Below are 24,550 nucleotides of genomic sequence, written 5' to 3'. Positions count from 1 at the left end.
AAGAGTAAAAAAAAATTGACCCAACTCTGTTTCTTCCGTTTCACTGAAAATCCTGAACATTTATATTGTAAGTGAACTAGAACTGTGTCACCACGTGATCCAGCTCCATTATTTGTCTTATCTGACAATGTAAATGTACTGAACAGTAGTAATGAACACATGCACACATTCATATTTAGTTTCGCAGCTGTGACACTTTGCAGGATTGGCCACAGTAGTGCTGAATTATCACAAATAACAGGATTTTTACGCAAACTGTGCTCATGCGTCTCATCAGCTGGATAAAAGGGCGGAGGTTATCTGCACACAGTGTCTTTACCACGTGGTCACTGTTAGCTATCGTGGGTCCAAATTGAATTGTGATACTAAAACTTTTACAATATCACAAATATTCGATTCTTTTTTCTTCTAAAGGATAAAATCACTGTTTTCCATTAACTTAACAAAACATTACATTTTTAAATCAGCACATAAAGCAGGGGCTGCACCAGAGACCTCACGGTTCTGCTCACAGCACAGACTGTTGTGTTGCCCGAACCATTAACATCGTCTCCGTTCACTGAACCGGCACGAACGACGTCAAGAGCGTGAAAGCGAAGCTGCTAAACGGCGTTCAGCCATCTTTATTTCATCTGCACCTGCGCTGTTCCTGCTGCGACAGGCCAAAAGGTCCACGCAGCCTCCCGGGTTATTGATCGGCCTCCGCCAATAACTGTCCCTCCCTACAGCCGCATTTCCTCAATAGATGGTCAATGCATCACGAGCATTATGAGCCGGCCTGCTGCTTGTCCTTTTAACCCTGCGGCCTGCGATGACCGTCACGTGAACTTTACTCGAACCCTTGCAGCGGGTCACGCAGCGGTCAAGGATCGGACACACGGGGAGGGGGGGACAACAGTACTTAATGACTTTATTAATAATATGATTTGAACATAAAAATAACATTAAAATAACATGTTTCGTCCTCGTTAACAACTTGCATCATACGGCCACATGGTGGCGTTGTAATGCCAAGCTTGTTATTTTCCTTTTTTGTTTTTTCAAAAATACCAAAATTGTTCTTCAGCCATCCAGTTCATTTGTTCTTCCCGCCATTCGTCGCTTCGACCTCGTACATGGATTCAGACGCCGCCCTCCCCCCTCCCTCGCCCCGCCCCTTTAAAAGAAAAATAATCAAACCCTTTATAAATACAGGCAACCCTGCCCCCTTGTCACAGACACATTATGACAACCACTGACACAGGAAACACCCCGTCTGCACATGCCCCTCCCTCCCTCCCCGCCCACCTCCACACATTATCAATGAACCATTTTCTCTGTTTTTTTTTGTTTGTTTTGCTGCTTTTTCCTCATCCTCTAAAGATCCACACAGTAGATAATCTACCTTTGCTGTATTAAACACATATTATATATAATATAGACTCAGCTGAAATGCTCCACTCTCACAGCCCTGTGCACAGAGTTGCAAAGGGAAGGGACAGCTGGGGGGTTTCTCCCATCTATCTCCCATTCCCTTCTATAATGTTCCTCAACATTAACGATAATCACTCAGGCTTGTCATCTTTACTGCTTGCTGCAAGTTGCAGTTCATTAAAGCACATCTTCTGAGACAGATATTAATATTTAAGACAGTTTTCAGTGTTTTATGCAGATCCAAGCCAGAGAGGGGTTCAAACATTTAAACAAATAACAAACCAGGAAAAATGAATAGCACTTTAACTTCCAGAGCATCTCCTCCCACTTTGCAACTCTTGTTTCTCTTTGTTGTGTTTCCTCAGGCTCAAGTTGTCCTAACGTAATAAAATGAAGATGACAGTCTACGTTTGGGCGCGCACATTTACGAACGTGCAGAAAACCCAAACTGGACACGACAGAAAAACAAACCGTTTTTCTTCTGCTGAACCAAAGTGTGGACTCCTCACGTCCCGCCTTGTGGTCCAGTTATTTGTACTCGGGGCAGAGGGTGAAAGTTTAGCTCATCCAGCAGTTTTGTTTTGTTTGTTTTTCACCCGCCCGCCCAAACACGTGCTTCTCGGTGTTCAGCTGTCATCAGAATCATGATACAAAACAAAAAAACTAATTTTTACAGGGAACATCCCCAACATCTTATGCCTAAAACAGATCGACAGGCATGTTTGTGAATAATAGCGAGAACACATGCCAAAATAAAAGACAATTAAATAAGAAACAAATGGTTGGCAAACAAAACAAACTCAATTCATATTGTATTGCATGTAAATATTGTATAAAATCCTTAAAAATACAGTTTAGGTAACTACTTAAGTACTGAAGTCATCACAGCCAAAAGTGCAGAGGTCCATAAATAAAACGTTGACTGTGGGTACATAGTGGGGCTTCTCCCACTTAACTCACTGTCTCCGCCACGACCACAAGGGACCGAATGAGCGCCCGGTCAAAGGTCAGAGTTCATGAACTAGGACTTCCAAGTTCCCACATCGGTGCACAGAGGACAGAGAGGAAAGTTGTTCGTTGGAAATTCTCTCCCATCGCTGACAAACACGCAGGCAAGATGCACTATCGTCACTCACGCGGCTGCAAAATTCACTCTCGGGCCTGAAGTTCTGCTGACAGAGGCACACCTCGGGAAAAATGAAGGTGGCGCAGAGGGAGGAAGAAGGGAGGGGTGGGAGGGGGGCTACTGCAGGGCACATGAGGCGGCGTTGATGCCGGTTTTGATTTTGAGACATCGTCCGTGTTCGTGAGGCGTCTACGGTAAGGGCAGAGGGAGTGCGGCGCCGAGCCAGGCAGGCAACAGAAGGAGAGAGCGAAGTATTAAAGCTATCGGAACGTCAGGGCAGAAGCACAGGAAAAGGAAAAAGCGAGGAAGGAGATCAGTGGGCTGGTGTCTGAGAGAGCGTGAAGCCTAAAGGGGGCCACAAAAACCAACATCGAGGCCCCAAATAAGTCCAGAACTCGTGCTCAGTCCTGACTCGTTTGGGCCTCACAAAACTGGCTCCTGAATGTGTCGAGCAGACGTTTGTTCAGATTACGCAACAGGAAGCTACTCACGATCGAGAGTAGTGTCATTAATGTTCGATAAAACTGAAGATCCCGTTAGGGGGAACTTCTGCAGCAGCGTTATAGATATATAGAGCATAGACAGAGTCTGAGAAAACATAAAAACAAGTAAACGATATACAGTAAATACAAAGACTGTAAAGAGAAAACAATCAAACACTAGGAGCTAAAAATAAGAGTAGATATTACAGTGGACTCTATTACACAGAGTGAAGAAAGCGACATTTGTGCTTCTCTGGTGTGTTATGATCTTTTTACAGTACGGTTTGATGCAAAGAAAACTATTGCATACAAATGATTGGCCTTTAGTCCACCGCAGGAGGAGAAGGCGGAGCTTCTCCGACCTGGTGGGATGGTGTCTGTTAAATGCGGTCACACTAAACACGCCAGGATAGTTTTTGCCAATTCAATTAGAGTTAAATTGTTCAAATCACTGTGCAAAGTACTCTCAACCACACAAAAGCTCATCGTCGTTTACAGCAGTCGACCTCCATCATTCAACACCATTTCAGTGAGTCGACGTGCTTTCCGATGAACTTTTAAAGCGGGCGTTACTGATGATTGTCACTTCTGACTTTGTTCAAGTACTCTGTTGACTAGGTCCTGATCATTAATGCATAAATCACCACGGCTAGCACGCTTACCGGAGCTGAAGTAGGCTCACAAACACCAAAGATCTGGCTCGAAGCACCGCAGAGCAACGGGGAAGAAAATGAAAACCGCTCAACATAAACTTACATTATAATTAGATCAGATTATTGAAAGCCTTTAATATCAATATTGGCTTTAAAATAAACAAACTAAATACAGTCTAGTCTCTAATATCACTACCTCTGGGATAAACTATTTTTTAACATGTCTTAAATGTTTGAGATGTTGAGCGCATAAAGCCAATATGTTGATCACCATCATTTTTAAAGAGAATGAGCCACGCAGCGTACAGTCACTGATCCGATTAGTTAGAAGAAGCCAGCTTTGTGAGACCATCAGTCCGATTCCTGATGTAAAGACCAGCGTCTTTATTTTCTTGCATTCACATCTATTAGCGATGCCGTTCAAGTGCCTGGCGACTTGATATCGGACGCTTGGCTGTTAGCTGGTACGCTTAACGCTGCTTGAAGGAGGAGCCTATTGAACAGCACGCACTGGAAGGAACTACCACGCGTTAAAACACCTAATTCCAAAACTGGCCAACAAAATCTTGGCCGCCTTCTGAAAATTCCCAGAGGGCTCGATGAGTGGAAATCGATAAAAAGGGGCGACAGCCTACAGAGACACTGGAGAGAAGCAGGGATGGAAGCTATTAGGAAAATACTGGATAGTCAGGCATTCCAATTAATACTAGTTTCCCCAAGGGGAGGAGGGGGCTGGGGTGGGGTTCAATCTGTGTGGGCATGCCTAACAGAGTGCACCCCCTCCCCACTCACACACACATATACACACTGCAAGTCGCAGGAAAAAGGCACTAGAGTGGGGCTGTTTCTAGCCGTAGAAAAGTAAAAGCGATATACATTCATAGCTCACAGGTTTCTGGGAATAAATACACAAAATGCACTTGTAGAAAAATAAAATGTAAAAAAGCGTGGCCCCTATTTTATTTTATTTTTTAATTTTTGGAATCAGGGAGACAAGTATGGCTACTTTTTCACGGCTTTTTAAACCCCCCCTCCCCCCATTTCTCCCCACCTTACTGTGCCCGACCCAACGCTTAAAAGGCAATTCAGGAGTGACCCTCCGCTGCTCCGGCTGCGAGCAGTCGAGCCCTTTCATGCACGCCGATATGGGAAGAAGGGAGGAGGTGGACGAGGGGGGGGTGAAGTGGAGGGATGGAGCGAAGGGAGGGGTCGCTGTTGGTAGGAGGTCAAGGCTCAGCTTTCAGTGCGAGGAAGGAGAGGGGGAACTGAGGAGAACGCTTTCAGATGTTCAGACGACAGAAAGCTCAGTCACGCACACATACAGCACACGTCTCAGTGTCTTCATGTACAGTGTTCAAAGCTGGAAGGACCCGGGAGGCAAACATGTGCGTGAATCTCGGTACCGCTTTGCTTTAAAGCCTCACGCTGAGCATTCGCGAGCACTGCAAATACTCAACAACTGGTTTATAACACACTATAATTACATATGAGGTTTCACACCCGCTGTTCAGATAGACGATGAGTATAATTCATTAAGAAAATGCCATGAACGGGACTATGTTACTCTGAAACGCATTTCTATTTTAAAAAAAGTGAAATATAACAGTGGTTGTCTAGTGTATGATCCTTTTCTCCTACAGGACGCCGCCTTTGTTAGTAGCTTAGAATCGGGACTAAAAGGCTTTCTGGCTTTTATTTACAGGAGTTTCTAAGACGCGTGCGCCATCTTTTACTGCCACAGAGGGGAATGAATGAACTCAAGTGAAAGACCAGTCCCCAAATCTTTACTGCAGAGACCCAAACCGGGCTTAGAAAAACAAGTGGCAAAGAGCTGTCACACGTAATGAGCACAATTATCAGACCGGACCTCTCCGGTGCGCAGCGTTCTTCTAAAACGTTCTCGTCGTGTCAGATCGCGTGCAAACAGAGCAGCTAACGCTCTGGTGCGTCCGCCGCGACTGAGCCGGCATCACACCTGCAACCCTTGCCCAAACCACGTTAGTAGTATTTTCAGTAAGTGAATCTTTTACTGCTCTGAGTAACGTGTGAGAGGAAAACAAGAGAAGAAGAAAATGAAAGCTCGTCATTTTGCTCCTAAAACTGCTTCATGCATGAAAACCTCTTAAAACAAGAAGAACTAAAAGTCTTTATGGGCTTTAACTCCTAAACTCTGATCAATATGATAACACGAGGAAACACGCATCTGCTTACAACTACATTATAGTGTGTCACAATCCATTTGTTTGAGGTTTATGTGCCTATTAATGTTAAACAGGTGGCTAATAAAGTAAAGTGCTACCTTAATTCTTTATATGTTGGTGTATGCTCGGGGGAAGAATCAAACTGGCTGTTTGTGTTCAAGCAAACAGAGAGAAGTCAGTGACCACAAAGACAACATCTCCCCTTAAACCTCAGCAGTGCTCGGACACACACACACACACACACACACACACACCTCAAGAGTATGTCGAGAGAGAAATGAGCTCCAGCTGACAACGGGGGTGGGGGGGAAGAATCGGAGTGTTCTGCCGAGTAAGGAGTGTGCATGTAGAGGAGGAAGAGGAGGAGGGGGAAGTATTAGGTTTGCAGAGGCGGGAGCAATGAGGGTGCAGGAGGGTGGAGGAGGGGTTGTGGGGTGAATTCCACACCACTGCACGGACTCGAGACGAGAGATGGGTAGTGAAAATCCTGACTGCAGACGGAGTTCTGCCGCTCCGGCGTCTCCTTCCACGCCTCCCGCTGCTGCTCCTCCAGTTCTCTCCCCGGCGTCGAGCGTAGGTGGTGGAGTTGTGTCTTCGTGTGTGCTTGTTCGAAGGTTCAGTCAGTCCCACGAAAGAGCTGCGACAGATCCAGCTACCCGTCTCCTCTCGAAAGAGCAGACGCAGCGACGAGGCCGCCTCCGCCATCCGCGGGCCGGCTTCCACTTCCTGTCACGTGGTCGCCTCCAGGTAGCTCTGTAGTTTGCGGACGGTGGACTCGTCCAGTGAAAAGAGGTCAAAGTCAAAGGTGGTGTTGGTCACATTGAAATGGCCCGTCTCCTCGATCAGGTTGACAATCTGAGAGAGAGGAAGATCAGTTAACGTCACGGCAACCGTTAGCACCGTACGCTCACAGAATCAGAGCATCACAGGGTGATTTAGCTTTGGCACGAACACACACCTGCTGCAGGACGTTACGCTCCCTTAATGCCATCAGTCTGCGGTGGAGGTCCACCAGTTCTTCTGTGTAGGCCTGCTCCATGGGACAGGAGGGAAAAGAGGAGAGAATAAAGTCCAAGGAGTTTAAAAATAATAATAATGATAATAAAGTGTTTAAGAGTCTTCCTACTCTGTCAGCACAAAATTGTGACTCTAGAGAGATTTTTCTTCTACATCGGGGAGATAAAGGACACATGCATGACATACACGAGACGAACATCTGGGAAAACTGGGAACTCCAAACTGATTCAGAGACTAGACGCATCAGTTCTGTCGTTATCAACCAATCAGTATGTTCCATCTTAGCTTTGTGGTAATCGATCCCAGCAGGAGGTAACAGCAGGAACAAAGAATCTCTTCTGCTTTTAGACGTTTAGTCTAAATGAGGTGCTGATGGGGGTTCAGTCACCACCTCAGCCAATAAATCTTCACGGGGGAATCTATAAAGGGTCGCATGTGTTCTCCAGATTTTGGGGGCTTTTAAATGCAGCATTTGCAGGTTTTAGACTCTCATACTTCACGGAGCAACATCTGGAAGATCTGGTCCCAAATCTTCAGCGGTGTAAGAAGCACAAAGATACAGCAGCCGGGGCAATAAATAAATAACTACCATCATGAGAAAAACACGAGTCTGATCAACATCGTGAAGTTAGTAACTCAAAGAGACAAAAACAATAATCTGTTGGTGCTGGACATGGATTTCTCTTTGACTGACACCATAACATGTTTAGAGGGACTGAAGTTTTGGACTCTTCCAACAAAATAAAGATCAGTTTACCAAACGCTACTTAAACATGACTTTAATCAACGAAGAAAGAAGAAAGATGTGTTTATAGGTTCAAAGGCCAGAGTCAGTCTGCATAGCTGGATGAATTTACTGGTCATTACTGCATCTTGAATCCATTAATGTGGCCCCCGAACGCTGTCTGAAAGCCTCGTGTGTGTGTGAGGTTTAGGCATAAAAAGTTTGATTTACCCTTCCTACCTTGTCGTATCCCTTCTTCATCACCTTCTCCGAGCGAAACGAGGAATCTGGGCTTTTTCGGACAGACACCTGCAGTTCAGAGACAACAGAAAAATGTAAAAGATGGTAAGAGAGGGGGGGGGGGGGGGGGGGGGCATACTGATAGAGAGGCAGTGATGAGACCACCTGCAAAAAAGGAGCAGGAATGCAAGTGCGAGCCAGGTGAATGGCTACAGACCGCTTTAAGCATCACCCTTAAACACACGGCCTGAATTATGGTCTACATCTATACTAAACTCACACATACAGAATGAAATCCCCAGAAAAGCAATAAACTCACAGCTTGTACTGCAAACCGCTCGTCCCACAGTGAGTGCGAACCAAACACACGACACAAGTAATGAGATTATTCTAATGAGACGACTCGTTAATAAAGTGTGCAGCAGAGTGAGGTCTGTGACTCACTTTGTTATTGGAGGAGCTGTGTTTCTGTGGGGGCGGGGCGGGGTCTCGACTGGGGCGGTGGGAGCCGTCGCTGCTGTCGCTCTCGCTGTCCAGGCTGAGTCTGACAGGGGTACAGGGCGAGGTCAGAGGTCAATGACATGCACACAGGCCTCGCACTGTCCATTGTAAGCAGAGTTAACCCTCGAGTAGAATTTGCCTTCTAACAACAAGAGAAAGTTAGGTGGGCAGACAGGTCTAGATATGACAGCCTGTTATTAGACTACGGTAACGCTTTTTGCACATGTAGCTACTCAGCACAACTATAAAAAGGGAAAAATGATCAGTTAATACGCTCCAACTTTGACTTGTTTGATGCATATTGTGCAGCTTATATTCTCCCGTAGACACAGTGCATATTCACCGCTTTATTTCTCCTTTTTTACAGGATAAAAATACTTTAAAAAGCATTAAAAAGCCCAAAACATTAGTATTTGTTTAATGGAATTTAAACATCAAGCATTAACATACATACCATGACTTTCCCACTAGCGTGTCATACATGTAAGCTGACTGATAATGACTTCTTCACTGATGTGCATGTTTCTGTCACTAATTTCTGTGTAGGAAAGCGTGACAGTGCAAAGAGTGGATGTGTTTTGGGGGACTGACCGAGAGTCGCGGTTAGGCGGGTTGGTTTTGATGGGCGTTTCTTCCTCTGAGGTGGAGTCATCATCATCGGACTCTTCAGACTGGATCTCCTCCACCATGGATCGCAGGGGGCCTGAGCGACGAGTCACACAAACCATCATCTTCCATCATTCTCAGCACCCAAAATTTGTATAAGGTCTAAATTTGCTCATTAAATGAAATAATCGTATCTAATGAAATTCTATTTTTATGTGAAATGGGTCGTAGTTGACAGAACTGTACCTTGTCCTTGTTTCTGTCCCGGCTCAAAGTCAGAGTCTGAACTGGAATCTGAACTGGAGCTTTGAGTGGAAGGACTGGAGGGAACCGACGGCTGTAAAGAGAAGGAGGAGAGATCAACGAGTCCATGAAGAGACAACAACGACACTCATGGGACCGAGTATCAGATGGGCTCACGATGTAATGATGCATTGTTTTTTCTTTTAAATGGACGGGTAAGACCTCAGTCTGTTCAAGAGAAACTAACGAATTTTTCACATCAAACATTTTCCCGTTTCAAAGCTTGACTGAAGCGACCGTCTCGTCCTCCTACCTCTGATTTTGACGATGCTTCATCCTCTGAATTCGACTCTTCTGAGTCTTGTAGTTTCTTGGCCTCTTTCAGTTCCTGCGTGTCGTTTTTGCTTGGGAACCAGCGACCCTTCTCCTTCGGAGGCTTCTTCTCAGCGTACGACTGGTTTGCTGCGGACGAGGACGATACACGGGGGGAGGTTCCTGTGAAGGCCCCGCTGCCGGTGGGCCCCTTCGGCCCCTCGGAGCTGGCCTTCTTCTGCTTCTTAGCGCTCGGTTTGGGAGACTCCACCGTGGACGGTCGTTTCCCCGGTGCTTTGGGCTCCGGCGGCCCTCCGCCACCTCCTCCCCCGCCTCCTCCGCCGCTACCGGCCCCCCCTCCTTTCGGAGACATTCCCTCCATCTTTGAGTCCTTCAGTGTGATTTTAGGCTCCTTGAAGGCCGCCTTGGGGAGGACCTTTACTTCATCTTTCACTTTGATGTCTGACGGCTTTTTTGAAGACGAGGAAGAGGAAGGATCGCGGCCAGGCTTGCTGCTTCCGTCTCTATCGTTGTCTCCTTTTGAAGCAGCTTTGCTCTCAGAGTCCTTGCGTGGCCGCTCTCGGTGCTCCTTGGTTAACTTGTGTGGTTTGGGTCCTTTGCTGCTGCCTCCACTTCCTTCTTTGCTGGGTTCCTAGAGAGAGAAACAACATCATCATCATCATCATCGACTCTTCTCCTATTTGGCTCAAACCGCCACAAACAGAATATCAGCTCAGCTGCCTCGAGTACAAACGCACCGTGTCCTCCCAAGATTCCCAAATCAAGCCTTTCCAGTCTGGCATGTAATCACATTACATGTGACTGTCTCAGTAATTAGTAAACAGAATAACATCTGCCTAACAGCTGTATGAAGTTCACCATCGCTCAGAGCTGAATGAGGACATCCTCAGTTCCAGTCCCAGCATCTTGGTCTTTAATAGGCTCGAGATCTTAGCTGATTCTATTAGCTAGTTATAACTGTTAATAAGCAAGGCTATGTGGAGCTGCTGCTGATGGGAATGTCGTTAGCGTCGCTGGAATCCGATTAGCGTGAAACGCACTGAAACGTATTGATGGTGCTGGACAAATGTGACACGTGATTTGTCGCAGCAGACGAAGCGTACGGAAAATCAACGATGGCTCCGTTTCTAGTGAGCTTCGGAAACAACATTAGCCGCCGCCCCCCACAACCTCCAACATTTCCAGGTTTGACTCGTGCAGCTCTGGACCACCTTTAGCAGGGTTTCTACTTGTTTAGGTTGCTCCCTGCAAGACCAATTGCAGATGGCGTTACCGTTGACGTCACACTTTTACACCGTACAGCAGTCTTCAGTAGAAGACTGTCGTGCAATGCAAAATCCTAACAATTCTCAGACCAAGTTTATTAATAATTTTATAGAGTAGGAAGCAAAGTATGAAGAGAGAGGAGGTGAGAGACACAGGTCTCAACAACCTCAACAGTGCTGCGTATCGTCAGGTGCTGCTGAAATACTTAGTGGGCACTGGGCGCGCCAAGCAGAGCGAGTTCATGGGATCATTGGTCAAGCCATCGGTTTTAAGGTGATAATTTTCAGGTTTCTTTCAAACTTCTGACCCCACATAAGTTCATCACTACTGAGTGGTGAAGGAAAAACCAGTCCGAGTGCAACAAGCTGACATTTCTGTCTGATCTCAACAAATAACTGAAAAGGTGTATAAGTGACTCTGACCAGCAGATACTAACCAATTCCTGAGTTTGTGCCAAACGTGAATAATTTTCCTCAAAGAGCTGCTGAGACATCGGTCGTGAGAATGGGGCAGAAAAACACATCGTCAACCCCGAAGCATATTTCCTCAGCCACAGCTGTCACTGGCACGGAGGCATAAAAATGCAAATGTGCAAACAAACGCGCCACAGAGTCACCAGAGCGGCTTTTAATAGAGCTCTGGCAGGCAGCGCCCACTTATCAGCAAACAGTTTTACAGCTTTTTCAAAGTGACACTATTAAAGTTGATGCACACATTAGAGCTTTTATCATACTGTTAAAAAACTGGAGAAAAAGTGCGTCTTCGGAGACTTCCTGCGCCGAGTTTTTCCGTGTCAGCAGATGGACACAGCTGGATGAAACCATTCCAGCTCGAGCTGGTGCTCAGCAAACATCCACTCATGCCACGATAATCATGGGACTGATGAAACGTGCATTTCTATGTCGAAATAAAGACGGACATTCGTTTGCACGCGTGCCACAATGGTGAGGCTTTAACAAATGACTGCGTACGAGAAGAACACAGGGGCCTGTTATCGCTTTATCAGCTCCTTATTTTATCAAGAGAGAAGGAATAGACTTAGAAAGACAATCTCCTGCCCCACTTTTAAGAAAGACCGTACCAGGTCAGTTCTGTGCTGGCCTGTGAGCTGGCAGAGTAAACGTAAAGGGATCAGTTTCCCGTTTTCTTCTGATATCCCTCCTTTCCTGGCAGGCTGAGTAATTCTGCATACAGATGCTCAAAAACAGCTGGTAGTGATTAGAAGTCTGAGTCAGGCTGTTTTGAAGGCTGATTTAATGATTTTGTTAATGTCTTTTACCCAGACAGTGTGTGTGTTTTTAGAAAATGCAATCGTTGGAGTTGACCAATAAAGCCGATTATAAATTTAAGATGAATGAGAGAGGTGCAAAGAGAAAATAAAACGGTCTAGCGGGATCATTTCTTCACCAACCTTTGACACGTGAGAGGTCTTGGTCTTCTTGGGGTCTGAGAAGGCAGAGAGGGGGATGGTGGGGAGCATGGGGTAGTCTGGGCTTGGCCTTGACATGGCCTCCGCCCCCTCGGGGACCACCAACACCTGAAATTCAAAAAAAGAGGCTTTAATAGGTGCAAGCTCTGAGAACTGAAGCAAAACACATGTTCATTTTCCCCGATAGATTTATAAGTGGGCTTTATACGTGAGTTTGGAAAGAAAATCAAACCGAATCAGTATAAAAGATAAGAAATGTATCATAGATGAATTTTATTTTATGTGCAAATAAAAATGTATTAAAGCATATACTGAGGAAGACGCGCTGCAGCAGCCGAGATACAGAAACAGCGAAAAGCAAAGCTGATAAAGACTGTCCTCACTTCCTGCAGCTCAAGTTTGATCAATTTCCAATGAACTGAGTGTTCATAGTGTGCAGCACCTTAAATGTACAGCTACTCTGGGCTCGGAGGTTAATGGCTACTACAGCATTTACACATCTACACCATGGAGTTACATTAACCTCCTAGGACAGGGGTGTCCAACTCCAGGCCTCGAGGGCCAGGGTCCTGCAGGTTTTAGATCTCACCCTGGGTCGACACACCTGAATCACATGATTAGTTCATTATCAGGCCTCTGGAGAACTTCAAGACATGAGGAGGTCATTTAGACATTTAAATCAGCTGTGTTGGATCAAGGACACATCTAAAACCTGCAGGACTCCGGCCCTTGAGGCCTGGAGTTTGACACCACTGTCCTAGGACACAATTTTAAATATGCAGAAACAAAAATCAGGTAAATAAATAAAAAATAATCATGTAATTCTTTGTTTTTACATCCATCAGGTCTCAATCAGCCCAAACAGCAAAAAGAAATTAAAAATGCTATGAAAGAGTTCGGTTCTTAGGAGGTTAAAATGAATCTCTGACGTGAGGTCACCTAAACAGGATCACATTATTCAGCCAAATTAAAGATATTTTTAAACTGTATAAAAATCCCTTCATTAGCCAAAGGGGGAAACAGCAGGGACATAAGAGTCAAAAGCTATTTGATCAGTAACACTTCAGCATTTTCAAATTATAGAATTGATTTAAATAATGTAACAACGTAACAATTTACAGCATATGTGGATTATTTAAGTTTACACAAGGTTTTGATAAAAGTCACACTTTCTTATTTATCAGCCGCAGTGCTGACTAAACCGATTCAGCGTCCTCGTGTTCACACAATCCCCTATTTAGCGTTCGGGCAAAGGAGTGTGTAACATCCCAGCAGCTCCCGATCTCTCTCTCTCTCTCTCACACACACACACACACACACACACACACACACACACACACACACACACACACACACACACACACAAAAAGAGCACAAAGAAGAAGAAACATACTTTTCAAAGTGAAATCTCAGGGTTTAATTCCTTCTAAGACCCCTTTTTAAAATAAATCAATGCTTTTTAAGACTTTAAGTGATCTCCTCAATGCGGGTTATCTGCGGCTCTTAAAGGATTAAAATGGGAGTCGAGAACAGGAAAAAAAACACTTCGAGCCAACAACTCCCACGTTAACGCTAAAATACAGTGTGCCGCACTCGCTACTATTAGCGTCTGATATTCACTTTGATCAGCCATTTAGCTCTCAGTCAGTCAGCCTGGCTACGAGCCAAAGTGTCAGGCAGCCTCACCCCTCCAGCTTTGATCAGCTTTCTCCTGAATTCTTTGGTGGGGTTGTTGAAGGTGAGCTTCTCACAGCGCAGGTGGTTGACTGGTGGGTTGCCCTCCAAGTTAAGGAAAAGGTCGTAGTTGAAACACACTTTTTTGGGCTCCTCCTGAACAGGGAGAAGAATGAAGGTTTTAAAAGTCCTTACACAGCACGTGTGGCACTCAGTCATAGACATTTCACAACGCACAATAAAAGCTGAATGACTGCACCGTCAACCCGGAAAGTCAACAGAACAGAGACAATGCTGGAGCTGGAGCACTGATAAGAAACATTCCTGAGGGAAGCTGTACAGCGGCGGAGCGGAGCGACACAGGCACATGCATTAGGTCACTCTTCAAAGACTTTATAAATAAAGTTTTTTAAGTAACCGCGATGATGGCTTAATGGTCGCTAATATTTACTTTCCTCTTCACTTTCCTTCAAGTCTTTTCTGGATCATCCTGACAGATTCGTCTCATTGTTTACAGAAGCTACTCGCACTTAAAAGGAGGATGTTGCAATTTTGGAAGCAGTTGAAAGGTTTAACATTACAAAGGACTACAGAAGATGATGGCACACTAATGTGCACAGGCCCTGTATCGTAATGCAAGCAGAGCGGTTCCTCCATCGTTCTTCTCAATGGCTGACATAAAGATGCCAGTGCTGTGACTAATAGAAACAACTGTTTCCACACCAGACGAGCCTTTCACTAACACAGGACTGCATACGAGCATTTCTCCTAAAGTGAAACGGATCCTATAACACGGCTTACCACAGGAGCGCACTCTGCTGCAACATCACTTTAAGGTGCTACAGATTTGAATCATTTAACATTCAGGTAATCGCATTACTTTAAAGTACAAGAGTAAGATATCTGCCCTTATGTCAAATTAAAAACCGACAGTTTCGAGTTACTATATCACAAATGGAGCCACAACAAACGGGATTCAATGCACCAGATGTCAGCACACCTTTCATTACTCTAGTTACTTTTTGCCTGCCTTTAAAGACATCGTTGCTTTTCCCTGTAAAATATTTTAAAAGTGTCAGCTAGCACACTCGGGTACTCTGAGAGCAGGCTCTGCATCGCCATCGGGGATATTCCTTCTTACGAGCTCCTGGAGGCCGAGAGTCATCCAGCCAGTGTTTTGGTACGTCTGCAGCAAATAATAATACCATCCATAAACGTCACCTTCCTAACGCCTTTGCACTTGTGCAGTCACCTGTAATCACACGCCCAGCCCACGCTTCAGTCAGAGTGCACACACTGTGGTTCTAGATATGACCGAACAAATTTATCTAGTGCTCCAAATATTCCCCGCATCTCTCTTCATGCAAAGGCTATTTTGGCAGTTTTTATGACATGTTGTTTATATGCAGGTCTTTTGCAAGTCGGATCTGTGCAAACTCTCAGAGCACCCATGATGCCATTTTAAGAGGACAGCCACCACAAATCTGATCTGATTAGCTGTCCTGAGGCTCTTTAATAGAACTATTGATTAAAAGCTTTCATCTCATGATGACTTCAAATCCTCCAGCAACACTTTGTCATGTGGAGCCATGATCTAGACGTGCAGAAAGACACGGCTAACAAGTCCAGAATGGCTCATCTTATAATCACGCGTGTGCAGCCGATCTAAGTGGAAATCACAGGCGTACTTAACTTAGTTTAATAAACTACAGGTTTGATAATTGCTTGCCAGTAATCACTGGTTACTCAGCTTTGGGGGGCTCTGCTTCCAGTCTAATCTTTCTAACGTCTACCTTAGATTTTCCATAAGAGGATAGAAAGTAGCCCAGCCTTTAATTAGTCAATTATGTGATCATTGAGAGCTGATACTTCTGATTTATAGTGTACATATTTTTCCACCAGAGGTTCTGAACCATCACTGCCTTTATACGGCCACAAGTAATTGCATTACTCCTGGTTTAGACGGTAACTTGATTACGTTCACATCAAGTAAAAGGGAAACCCAGTTTTCTCTATCAAGTTAAGGAGTTAACCAGATTAACATGAGTATTGCTGGAAAAGCCTGATTTCTCCTTATATGCTGCATTCCTGTGAGAGTGTAAAGGCAGCCTTAAGTCCCATTCAGACTGAGATGCATCTCTAAGGGAGGTGATTGTGTCGTTATTTGCAGCGGTCAGTGATTTTTTTACCTCCCCCCCAGTTTTCCTGCAGATCTCTGCAGAGCATCACAGATTTTTCTCTCTGCTTTTTCCTGTTTTAACCATTTTAGCTCAGCCACGTGTAAAAATGAACTTTTAGAAAAACTAACATTTTCTAATGCATTCAGGTATTCTCACCTTGTTCTTGAAGTAAACCTCAATAGGCATGAGGAAACCTGCGTAGCCCGACTCCTCCACTTTGTACGGAGGCTCCTTGCATACTGCAGAGAGACAAATATGTTTTTTAACCCCCAATAAAGAAAATAAATAATCCACCGACTGTAACAAACTCTGTCGAGGTCACAATATGCCCGGATATTTTCACATTACTTAATTTAAAGGGATGCAAAAACAAAACGGCGGCACAAACTAGTGAGAAGCATGCTTTTATTCTGATAGGATTGCGTGTTTTTAGCATTAAATGATAGTGGACTCATAATTGGCGTAAAGAGAAAATTACAACAATATTCCTACTGGGCTGTCACAGCGGTACAGTTTATCTTTGTGCTGCCTGCCCTCACTCTGACCTCCAACAAACAACCTCATTTCAACATTTAGAAATCTGATCAATTTCTCACGTGTCATATGTAACAGGAAGAAATGTGTCATCTGTATAAAATCACAAAAAGGAGTGAAAAACAAAACTGTTTCCCTCTCAAAGATTCGGTGCCTTTTCTTTTAAATCACCGGCTGTTTTCACTGTGTGGGATTTTAAAATAAACTGGCAGAGAATGAAAATGTGTGGTTGTGTGAATGTTTACATGTCGTTATTGCTCTGTCCTACCTCTCTTGGGTTTGGGGAAGCTCTCGTGCAGGCGGAAGACAACCTTCTCTACAAAGTGCTGGATGTCACCAGTCTCTGGGCCTCGGACAAACACCATCCAGTCGTGGGTGAAGCCTTCTGATGTCACCTTCTTCCTTAGCTGAGCTCGGTGGCCCAACTCTAGTTTTACCTGCACAGTGCACTGAAAAGAGACAGAGTACTTTAAATACCAAGAATGAAGGCGTTCAATTCAGTTTTATTTACACAGCGCCAAATCACAACAACAGTCGCCTCAAGGCGCTTTATATTGTACAGTAGATCCTACAATAATAGATACAAAGAAAAACCCAACAATCATGTGACCACCTATGAGCAAGCACTTTGGCGACAGTGGGAAGGAAAAACTCCCTTTTAACAGGAAGAAACCTCCGGCAGAACCAGGTTCAGGGAGGGGCGGAGCCATCTGCTGTGATTGGTTGGGGTGAGAGAAGGAAGACGGGATAAAGGACAGGCTGTGGCATGGGAGCAAAACCATAATTTCAGGTATTGTAAAAAAAAAAACAAAAAACACAGATTTAAGAGATTGAGAAACTCATACTGACATTTTGTCACGTAGAAGCGAGAAAAGCACAGAAAATTAATCCCTTGAGATTTTTATGGGACGAAAGCAACCTGAACTTTACTGGCTTCTGCCTACATTTCCAGGCAATACTGTCACTCAGGTCAGTTTTTATTCATCAGCCAAAGTCAAGGGGCTTTAAATCTATACAACACAGGACACAGACAGGATAAACCTCCTAGTTTGCAACCAACTAATAATCAGCACTTTATTTTCTATGCAACTTTCTTGTTTTCGGTTTTCGGAGTCAGCGAAAAGGTGAAAAAATAAATACATAAACGCTGAGCAGACATTTTCCATTGTCTTGTTAGAGGACTAACCATCTTTTGATTTGGACCTAACTCATTTAAGAAGCTTGTTAAATGTCATCTGTGCTGGAAAAGTGAGGCCAACTCAAATAATATCTGTCCGTCCATCCATATTTCTTAACCGCTGTCCAGTACGCCCTCGACAGTCTATTGCAGAGATAACAGACTCATAATCACACTTACATCTATTTCAGAATCACTGATTAACCAATCATGCATGTCTTTGGACTACGCAGGCACACGGGTACATGCTCCACACAGAAAGACCCCCAGCCGGCCGGGGGTTCAAACTCAGGAGGTGACAGCATTAAATGCACCACTATGTGACCCACAAATTAAAATTAATTTTAAAACAAATCTGCGGTAGTTTATCTGTTCTTATGAAGAAAGATCTGAGGATGAAAGGAACGCCCTTCTTTGCATTAGATCTGAGGCAGGGGGTTTCTAAGGATTGATATCACAGATTTATGATAAAGGAGAAGGTGCTTTTGGCAGCACCTTTATTTCTGAACGTATCACCACAGAGAGACATCTGCATGTGTGATTGGGCCTGATTTACACCGAATGACCTTCCTGATCCAGTCCTCCCATTTATCCAGGCTTGGGACAGGCACTAAGGTCGTGACCCCTGAGGCTGGGTTTGTGTAGCCTCCCAGACTCAAACCACACTTTTTTTTTTCACATGCAAGGTGAATGTGCTAACTGCTAAACTGCTCGATTAATGATTAAGAAGAAGAAAACAAAAACAGCTCACACAGTTTTAAGTTGGTTTGACATACTCAGATTTTTTTGCCTTTAACATCATTCAGTACTAGCTTACACTAAAGTACCCTGCTAGCAAATAAAGAGGAAATAAATACTAATGGAATAGTTCATTCATTTTTATATTTTACTAACAAATAGTTTAATAGCTTAATAAAACTCAGCATCACTGAACACAGCAAAGATTTTCAGTCAGTTTAACAACTACAGCCAGACTTTGTCGGCCATCTCTCCTCTGTGCTGTTCCCATGTTTCTGTAACATCATAATGAATCTCTGGGTTTCCGACACTTGGCTAAACAACAGCTTTTGCTTTGGGCCTGAAAACATTGCATCCAACTGCAAAACCATTAAATACGATTAAAACTGGAAATCTTTCATTTTTGGGGCGATGACGTCACCGTGACCTTTAAACAAACCCGCTTACCTTTACTTCAGTTGTTTTATAGAGTCGGCTATTAATCATAACAACTGTCTACAGATTTTAAGTCAATTATCAACTGCATTACAATCGATAATGACTGTAAGTCAAAGCCCCGTGCTATTGGCTGCATCCCGGTCCCTGGCAGTGACAAATTACAGCAGCAAAGACACCTTCCAAGCTGAGGTAGCTTATGAAATAAACATAAGCAAAGCCAGTTGTAAGATTAATCCACGGAGCAATTATTCATTGGGTCGCGATTCCACCTTGAACAAAACCTCTGAATCTCTCGAGTGTTAGGACTCGACACTCGAGTGGAAAGGGGCCGGACAGAAACAAAGCCGGACTCATGCAGGGACGCTCCCAGTGGAATGGGAGTGATTAGGTGCCCGAGCAGAACAATCTCAAAAGGTTTGTCCAGAAGAGGGTCGCGTTGTTGGGCCACAACTGTCTGCCAAGAACAATGACAGCAGCGGGCCACGCAAGTGACACAGCGCTGGTGGAGATAGAGCGCAGGAGGGGAAGCGAGGGGTGGAGGCAGGCGGGGGACAGAAAGGCACTTTATGTCCAGGGGAGGACTGAAGAATGTGGGGATTTGGCCCCTGCACCGAGGAGCTCGTGAGCTGGGACCGAGCGGGGGGATTAGAGGGGACAGGATTGAGATGAGCTGGTCTGGCACTCCCCAGCACGAACGCACACAAACACGCACACACAAACAGGCATGCACATACACCTCCCCGCCTGGCGCTCTGCCCGGCCATTCTGTGGCAGTAATGCCCTTAAACTCCAGACTCCACCACACCCACAGCGAGCCGCCATGGACTCCCTCCAATCATCAGTGCCCCCCCTCCCCCCGAGGAGCTGGTTTAAAAAAAAAAAATTAAAAAAAAAAATCAGGGTTGTGATAAGCAAACATAAAAATCAGGATGACAACGAGCCAAAGAGGAAGATGCTGATTGTGCTTCAGAAACACACAAAAAAGAATGAGCGCTAAAATTAAGTGATTTCAGTAACAGGTAAAGTTTAAAAACATTTAAATATAAATAAAAACTAAAACAAGGGAATTTGAGGATTTCTTCATTCTCTGATATTATGATTGATCCTTTAGCAAAATGAAGAATCAGAGGAAAAAATCTCTTCTCACAATTTTTAAGCAGAAAAAAATTGACAGAAAAAAAGCAATTGGCTCCAGGAGTGCGTGCAATATAATAATAATGAAACGAATTAAGAGAACGAGACAGAGAACCCCGTCCCGAGGTAAGCAGTTAATTAGCTGATAGTCAGAAAATGAGTGCAAGTTTTTGATGACTAAAAAGATCAATCAAAACATTTTCGAGTCCATATCAATATTCTCCCGTTTCACCTTCTGAATTGAGAAATATTTTCTCATTTGTTTTGACAATAAACTGAATATTTTTGTGGGGTGATGGCTGAACATTGCAAGTCATCTGACACCACTACCTTGATTATTAGACTGGATCATTTTCAGACTCATCATTTAAGAAAACAATCGGCCGATTTATTGATAACGCCGTAACACGATGAAACAAGAAGTGTACTCTTCCATTAAACACATTTTGTTGGTGCAGTTGCAGGAAAGTTTACAATTAACATCTATTTTTATTATCAGTTAGTTTATAGATTTATTTTCTTCAGTTGTTAATTGATAAATTAAGCTATTAAATCTCTGTCGTCTACACATTTCCAAATCTAAGGTGACATATTCAGATGTTCCTCTCTATGAGCAGCCCAAACCAAATCAGAAGCAACGAAAATTTCACCACAACATTCAAGATGATTTTGAATATACAAAAAAAGAAGGAAAAAATTCCTCTAATATTTAAACAGTTTAAACTTTATGACAACAAGAAGCCAGAATTATGAAGACACGAAATGAACTCAACACTGGTGCAGATACACAGGAACCAGAGTGTCAAACAGTTTAGTTCTACTAAAATAAGCTGGGCAAACAGGCGTGTGGAGACACAGTTATTCAGCTAACTTCCATCAAAGCCAAAGCATGGGATAAAAAAAATAAATAACACAAAGCCACCGATATTGAAATGATGCGTGCATGCCCCCTCTCTCTTTCACTCACACAGTGCTTCAATTGAGGGGAAATACAAATTTTGGCAGACACACAGGCTCCCATGAAAACAATGAACTCCCAGCTGCCATGTAAATAACACCCCTCATGACCGTGTTAATCTCTTCCAGCAAATGAACGATTAAAATAAAAGTCAGAAAGTTTGCCTGAAAGGGGACGAACAAGCGCGCGACACCAGTTGTCTTGTGGGGATGCTGAACTCTTTCCCCGTACCGCACAATCTACGAGATAACGTGGATAGAGGTGAAACAGTTACTTGTACTGGAAAATGGTCAATCCCTGGGAGCCACAGGGGAGTCACAAATAGCCTATCTGCAGCACCCAAAGAAAACAAGTGAGCATTGGAAATAGGGTGTGCGAACGAGCGTGTGAGGATTATGAAAAGCTGCACGACCACTCATCCTGTCATCTCAACTGCAGCGTTCATGCCACAAAGATCAGAGCACGAGAGAAGAGAAAAAAAAAGAGGCTCCTTTGCTGTCCACACAGAAAGCTGTATGACTAATCAAGCTGCTATCCCGCTGCTAATGTCATGATGTTGGACTATGCAATAAATTGAATTCCCCATTTTTAGTCTAAACTTGATCCTTCTCTGAGTCTGAAAGAGCAATTTAAACCTAATGAGATCTAGTCCAACAACCTTGCAAATATATCTCAGTGTTCTGAAGTGCATTTGGATCAGTGAGGCCAGACATACTCACTACAAACACTTTTAGGAACAAAGCAACTCCGTTCAATGGGAACACACTACAAAATGACATCGGTGTGCCCTTGATCAAGGTAGAATTTGAATGTGTACACATGAAATGCCAGTGCGTGTGATATTTGTGTAAAGTGTTTGGAAAAGCTATTTGCAAATCTTGCCTATGTAACAAAGGTAACATGCGTAGCACAAGTACAGCTAGAGAAAGCATTTAACTTGTAGCAGGAGACTTCCTCTGGATGCACTAAAACTTCAAAGGGGCCAAAGCTGAGCGGAGACCCGTTCCAAGAAAGTGGCTGAGCCACTTTCCATGGGTGTGTGTGGCCTAGCCATCTGAAATAAGTCCTGAATAGCCTCAGGCATTTTGAGAGTAACCCATTCAGCAGCATCTACTTTACAGTTAGCAGATATGTAATTTGGTTTAGCCCCTTTTCTGTTTCTGTGAAATAAATTAGGTACCTTTTTATGGTGTCATAAATTTGAACTGCGCAAATTTATATGTGGATTGCACAAAATGTCGAGGCACGACACTGCAAGATCACAAAGTTCACAGAACAGCCTTTAAAATTATGTTTTATACTGAGGATTCTCTGCTTTATAATAAGCAGCAAATCTTTACTGGACTCAACATTTGCCACACACGGAGCCTGTCAGTTTTTCACCATGCCACACGAAGGTGATGACCATTAAACATTAACCAAGTGCTGGCAAATAATGCAGACACTGCATGATGTACGCAGATTGCTGGTTTTATTTGCTTTGTATGTTAAGGTTTCAGGCCGCTGGCACTGGAGACAACACCCGCCTCTCCAGGTTTCTCTCTCCCGGCGCCTTGTAGCGACTCCTTAGCTTTTAGCCAACGGCCGACACTGTCCTCATAGGTAGATTAGCTTAGCTCGGCGGTACAAAACCTCGACTTGAGACTGGTCTTCGTGCTGTTTAATGTTGTGCATGTGCTGTTTAAAGCCAGCAAAGCAGTAGCTGTAGCTCTCTTTGTGTGCCTGGCTGTGGCTAGAGCTATGCAGCGGTACTGACTGAATGGTGTAGTAGACTGAGCTCAGCTAGCGGTAAATACCGATGTATGAGTGCCCAGCTAGCATAGCTCCAGAGCCAAACAACTACGAGTTCATTAGCAGCAGGAGCATTTTTTTCTTCTGGCTAGCAGAACAGAGGATTCATTCCTGACCAGCCAGCGCTTAGCCTGCTGCCATTTACAGCCTGAAAAGTTCATATAGCATCGGGAGACACAAAAGCCACTCTACCTGGTTCTCCATGTTTCTCTGGCCTCAGTGAATGATGGATATATTTACAGCGGCGTTAGTGGAGCTTCTACCCAGCCTCGTCTACTCATTGTGTGTCTATCCTTCTGCCCAAAGCGGAAGGCAGACGGCTCCCTCCCCTCGCAGACGGCATCTGGCAGGCTACCAAAACAGAAAGCTCTCTCAGCCAATAGGAGAACGGCAAATGGAAGCGCTCTTGAAAGGAGCCAACCAGCGATCGCCAAAGGCGGGCCAGTCCCCGAGCTGCAAATACAATTAAAGCATTTTCTGGTGGTTCTCTGGAGTGACAGCGAGCTTGTCCCAATGGCTACAGCTCTGTTTCAATTGTAAAATGCACAGCATGCTAATTGATTAATCGGGGTTCGATCGTATTGGGTTTCAGATTTTACCCATTTCTCTTCCTGTCCTAAACGCAAAATCGATGGCACTAACAATGAGCCTAATCTTACTCTTACAATCCTCTTATATTTACAAATTTAAAAAATGTCTTTCTTTGCCTGCCCTGTAAAAACTGCCCTATTAAAAACTACAGCTTCATATCTAACCCACTGGAAAGTCAGTAAACACAGACACACAGAGTGTTTTTACACCACATTTATTTAGGAAATGTAATAAGAGTCTAAAATATGGCAGATAGTTCAATAACAATTTGAAAATAATCATAAATATGAATCCAATAAATACAGAATATGTATAGGAGCTGCTATTCACGCAGAGTATTATGACTTTGCAGAATACTTTCAATGCACTGCCTCACTTGCAATGCGTTACAGTGCTTTAAATGACCCGAACGCTTCCTGCACTGGCAAAAAGCAAGCATTTAAAGGTCACTGATGTCAGCTAAAGCCTGCAAAACCTGTTTTTTGTGGGGTTTTTTCTTTATGGCCAGTTCTGATGCAATCTTATCCTGCTGTGTCTGAAGCATGGGCAGACTCAAAAAGGAAGTTTATGGTTGCACAAACTTTTATGTGTCATCAAGATAAAAGTTTATCCACATACACCAGGGTATATCTGAATAAACTTAATTTTTCCCAAAGCTCCAACTCCCCAGGTGGCTGTAATGAGCTTAGACGACTATGTCTCGACTGGCTCGGTGCACTAGCTCCATTTCAAAAGTTTCATCTGAAAAGAAAGCGCTATGTCTTCTAATTGAAGACGTTTCTTTTATACAGACTCAGGGAGTTAGGGCCCATTGCAGTCAAGTCTGAGCTGAGACTTTGATGTGAGATTATCGGGCCTCAGCTCTGTGACAGAAGGTCACCACTCTCTCACTGGCTTGATGCCTCCCCTTCTCCTTCTCCTGCCGCTCAAAGTGATCCAGCCTGCCTCTCAGTCAAATTTGAGGAAAAGAAGTACGACCAGGCTGTCAGACATGTCCAGCTTATATTGAGATGTCAACCTTTAAAATCCCCTTTTCAACATGCAGTGAAAGACAAAATCCCACCAGATTTACAGATAACAGAGTTTTACTATAGTTAAATC

The 24,550-nt window shown here is 44.1% G+C and overlaps 1 protein-coding gene across 2 annotated transcripts; it reads right to left on the bottom strand.

Moving 5' to 3' along the window:
• Nucleotides 1–1,939: 1,939 nt before the first annotated feature.
• Nucleotides 1,940–23,190, bottom strand: mllt1a (MLLT1 super elongation complex subunit a). 2 transcript variants are annotated; one of them, XM_080887658.1, is made up of 12 exons: nt 23,051–23,190; nt 16,891–17,071; nt 16,245–16,327; nt 13,921–14,064; nt 12,217–12,342; nt 9,520–10,170; nt 9,210–9,300; nt 8,949–9,060; nt 8,301–8,400; nt 7,848–7,925; nt 6,834–6,905; nt 1,940–6,730 (listed from the first exon to the last, which is right to left on the bottom strand). In XM_080887658.1, the coding sequence occupies exons 1-12, from the start codon at nt 23,060–23,062 to the stop codon at nt 6,605–6,607; spliced, it is 1,776 nt and encodes a 591-aa protein (XP_080743784.1). In that variant the 5' UTR covers nt 23,063–23,190; the 3' UTR covers nt 1,940–6,604. The 2 variants fall into 2 exon arrangements, with proteins under 2 accessions (XP_080743784.1, XP_080743785.1); XM_080887659.1 differs by having other exon boundaries at nt 7,857–7,925.
• Between the last annotated feature and the right edge of the window lie 1,360 nt (nt 23,191–24,550).

Source organism: Rhamphochromis sp. 'chilingali' (genome assembly GCF_963969265.1).
Source record: "Rhamphochromis sp. 'chilingali' genome assembly, chromosome: 7".
NCBI lineage: Eukaryota > Metazoa > Chordata > Actinopteri > Cichliformes > Cichlidae > Rhamphochromis > Rhamphochromis sp. 'chilingali'.
The sequence above is the reverse complement of the archived record's forward strand: the minus strand, read 5'-3'. Positions and strand labels throughout refer to the sequence as shown.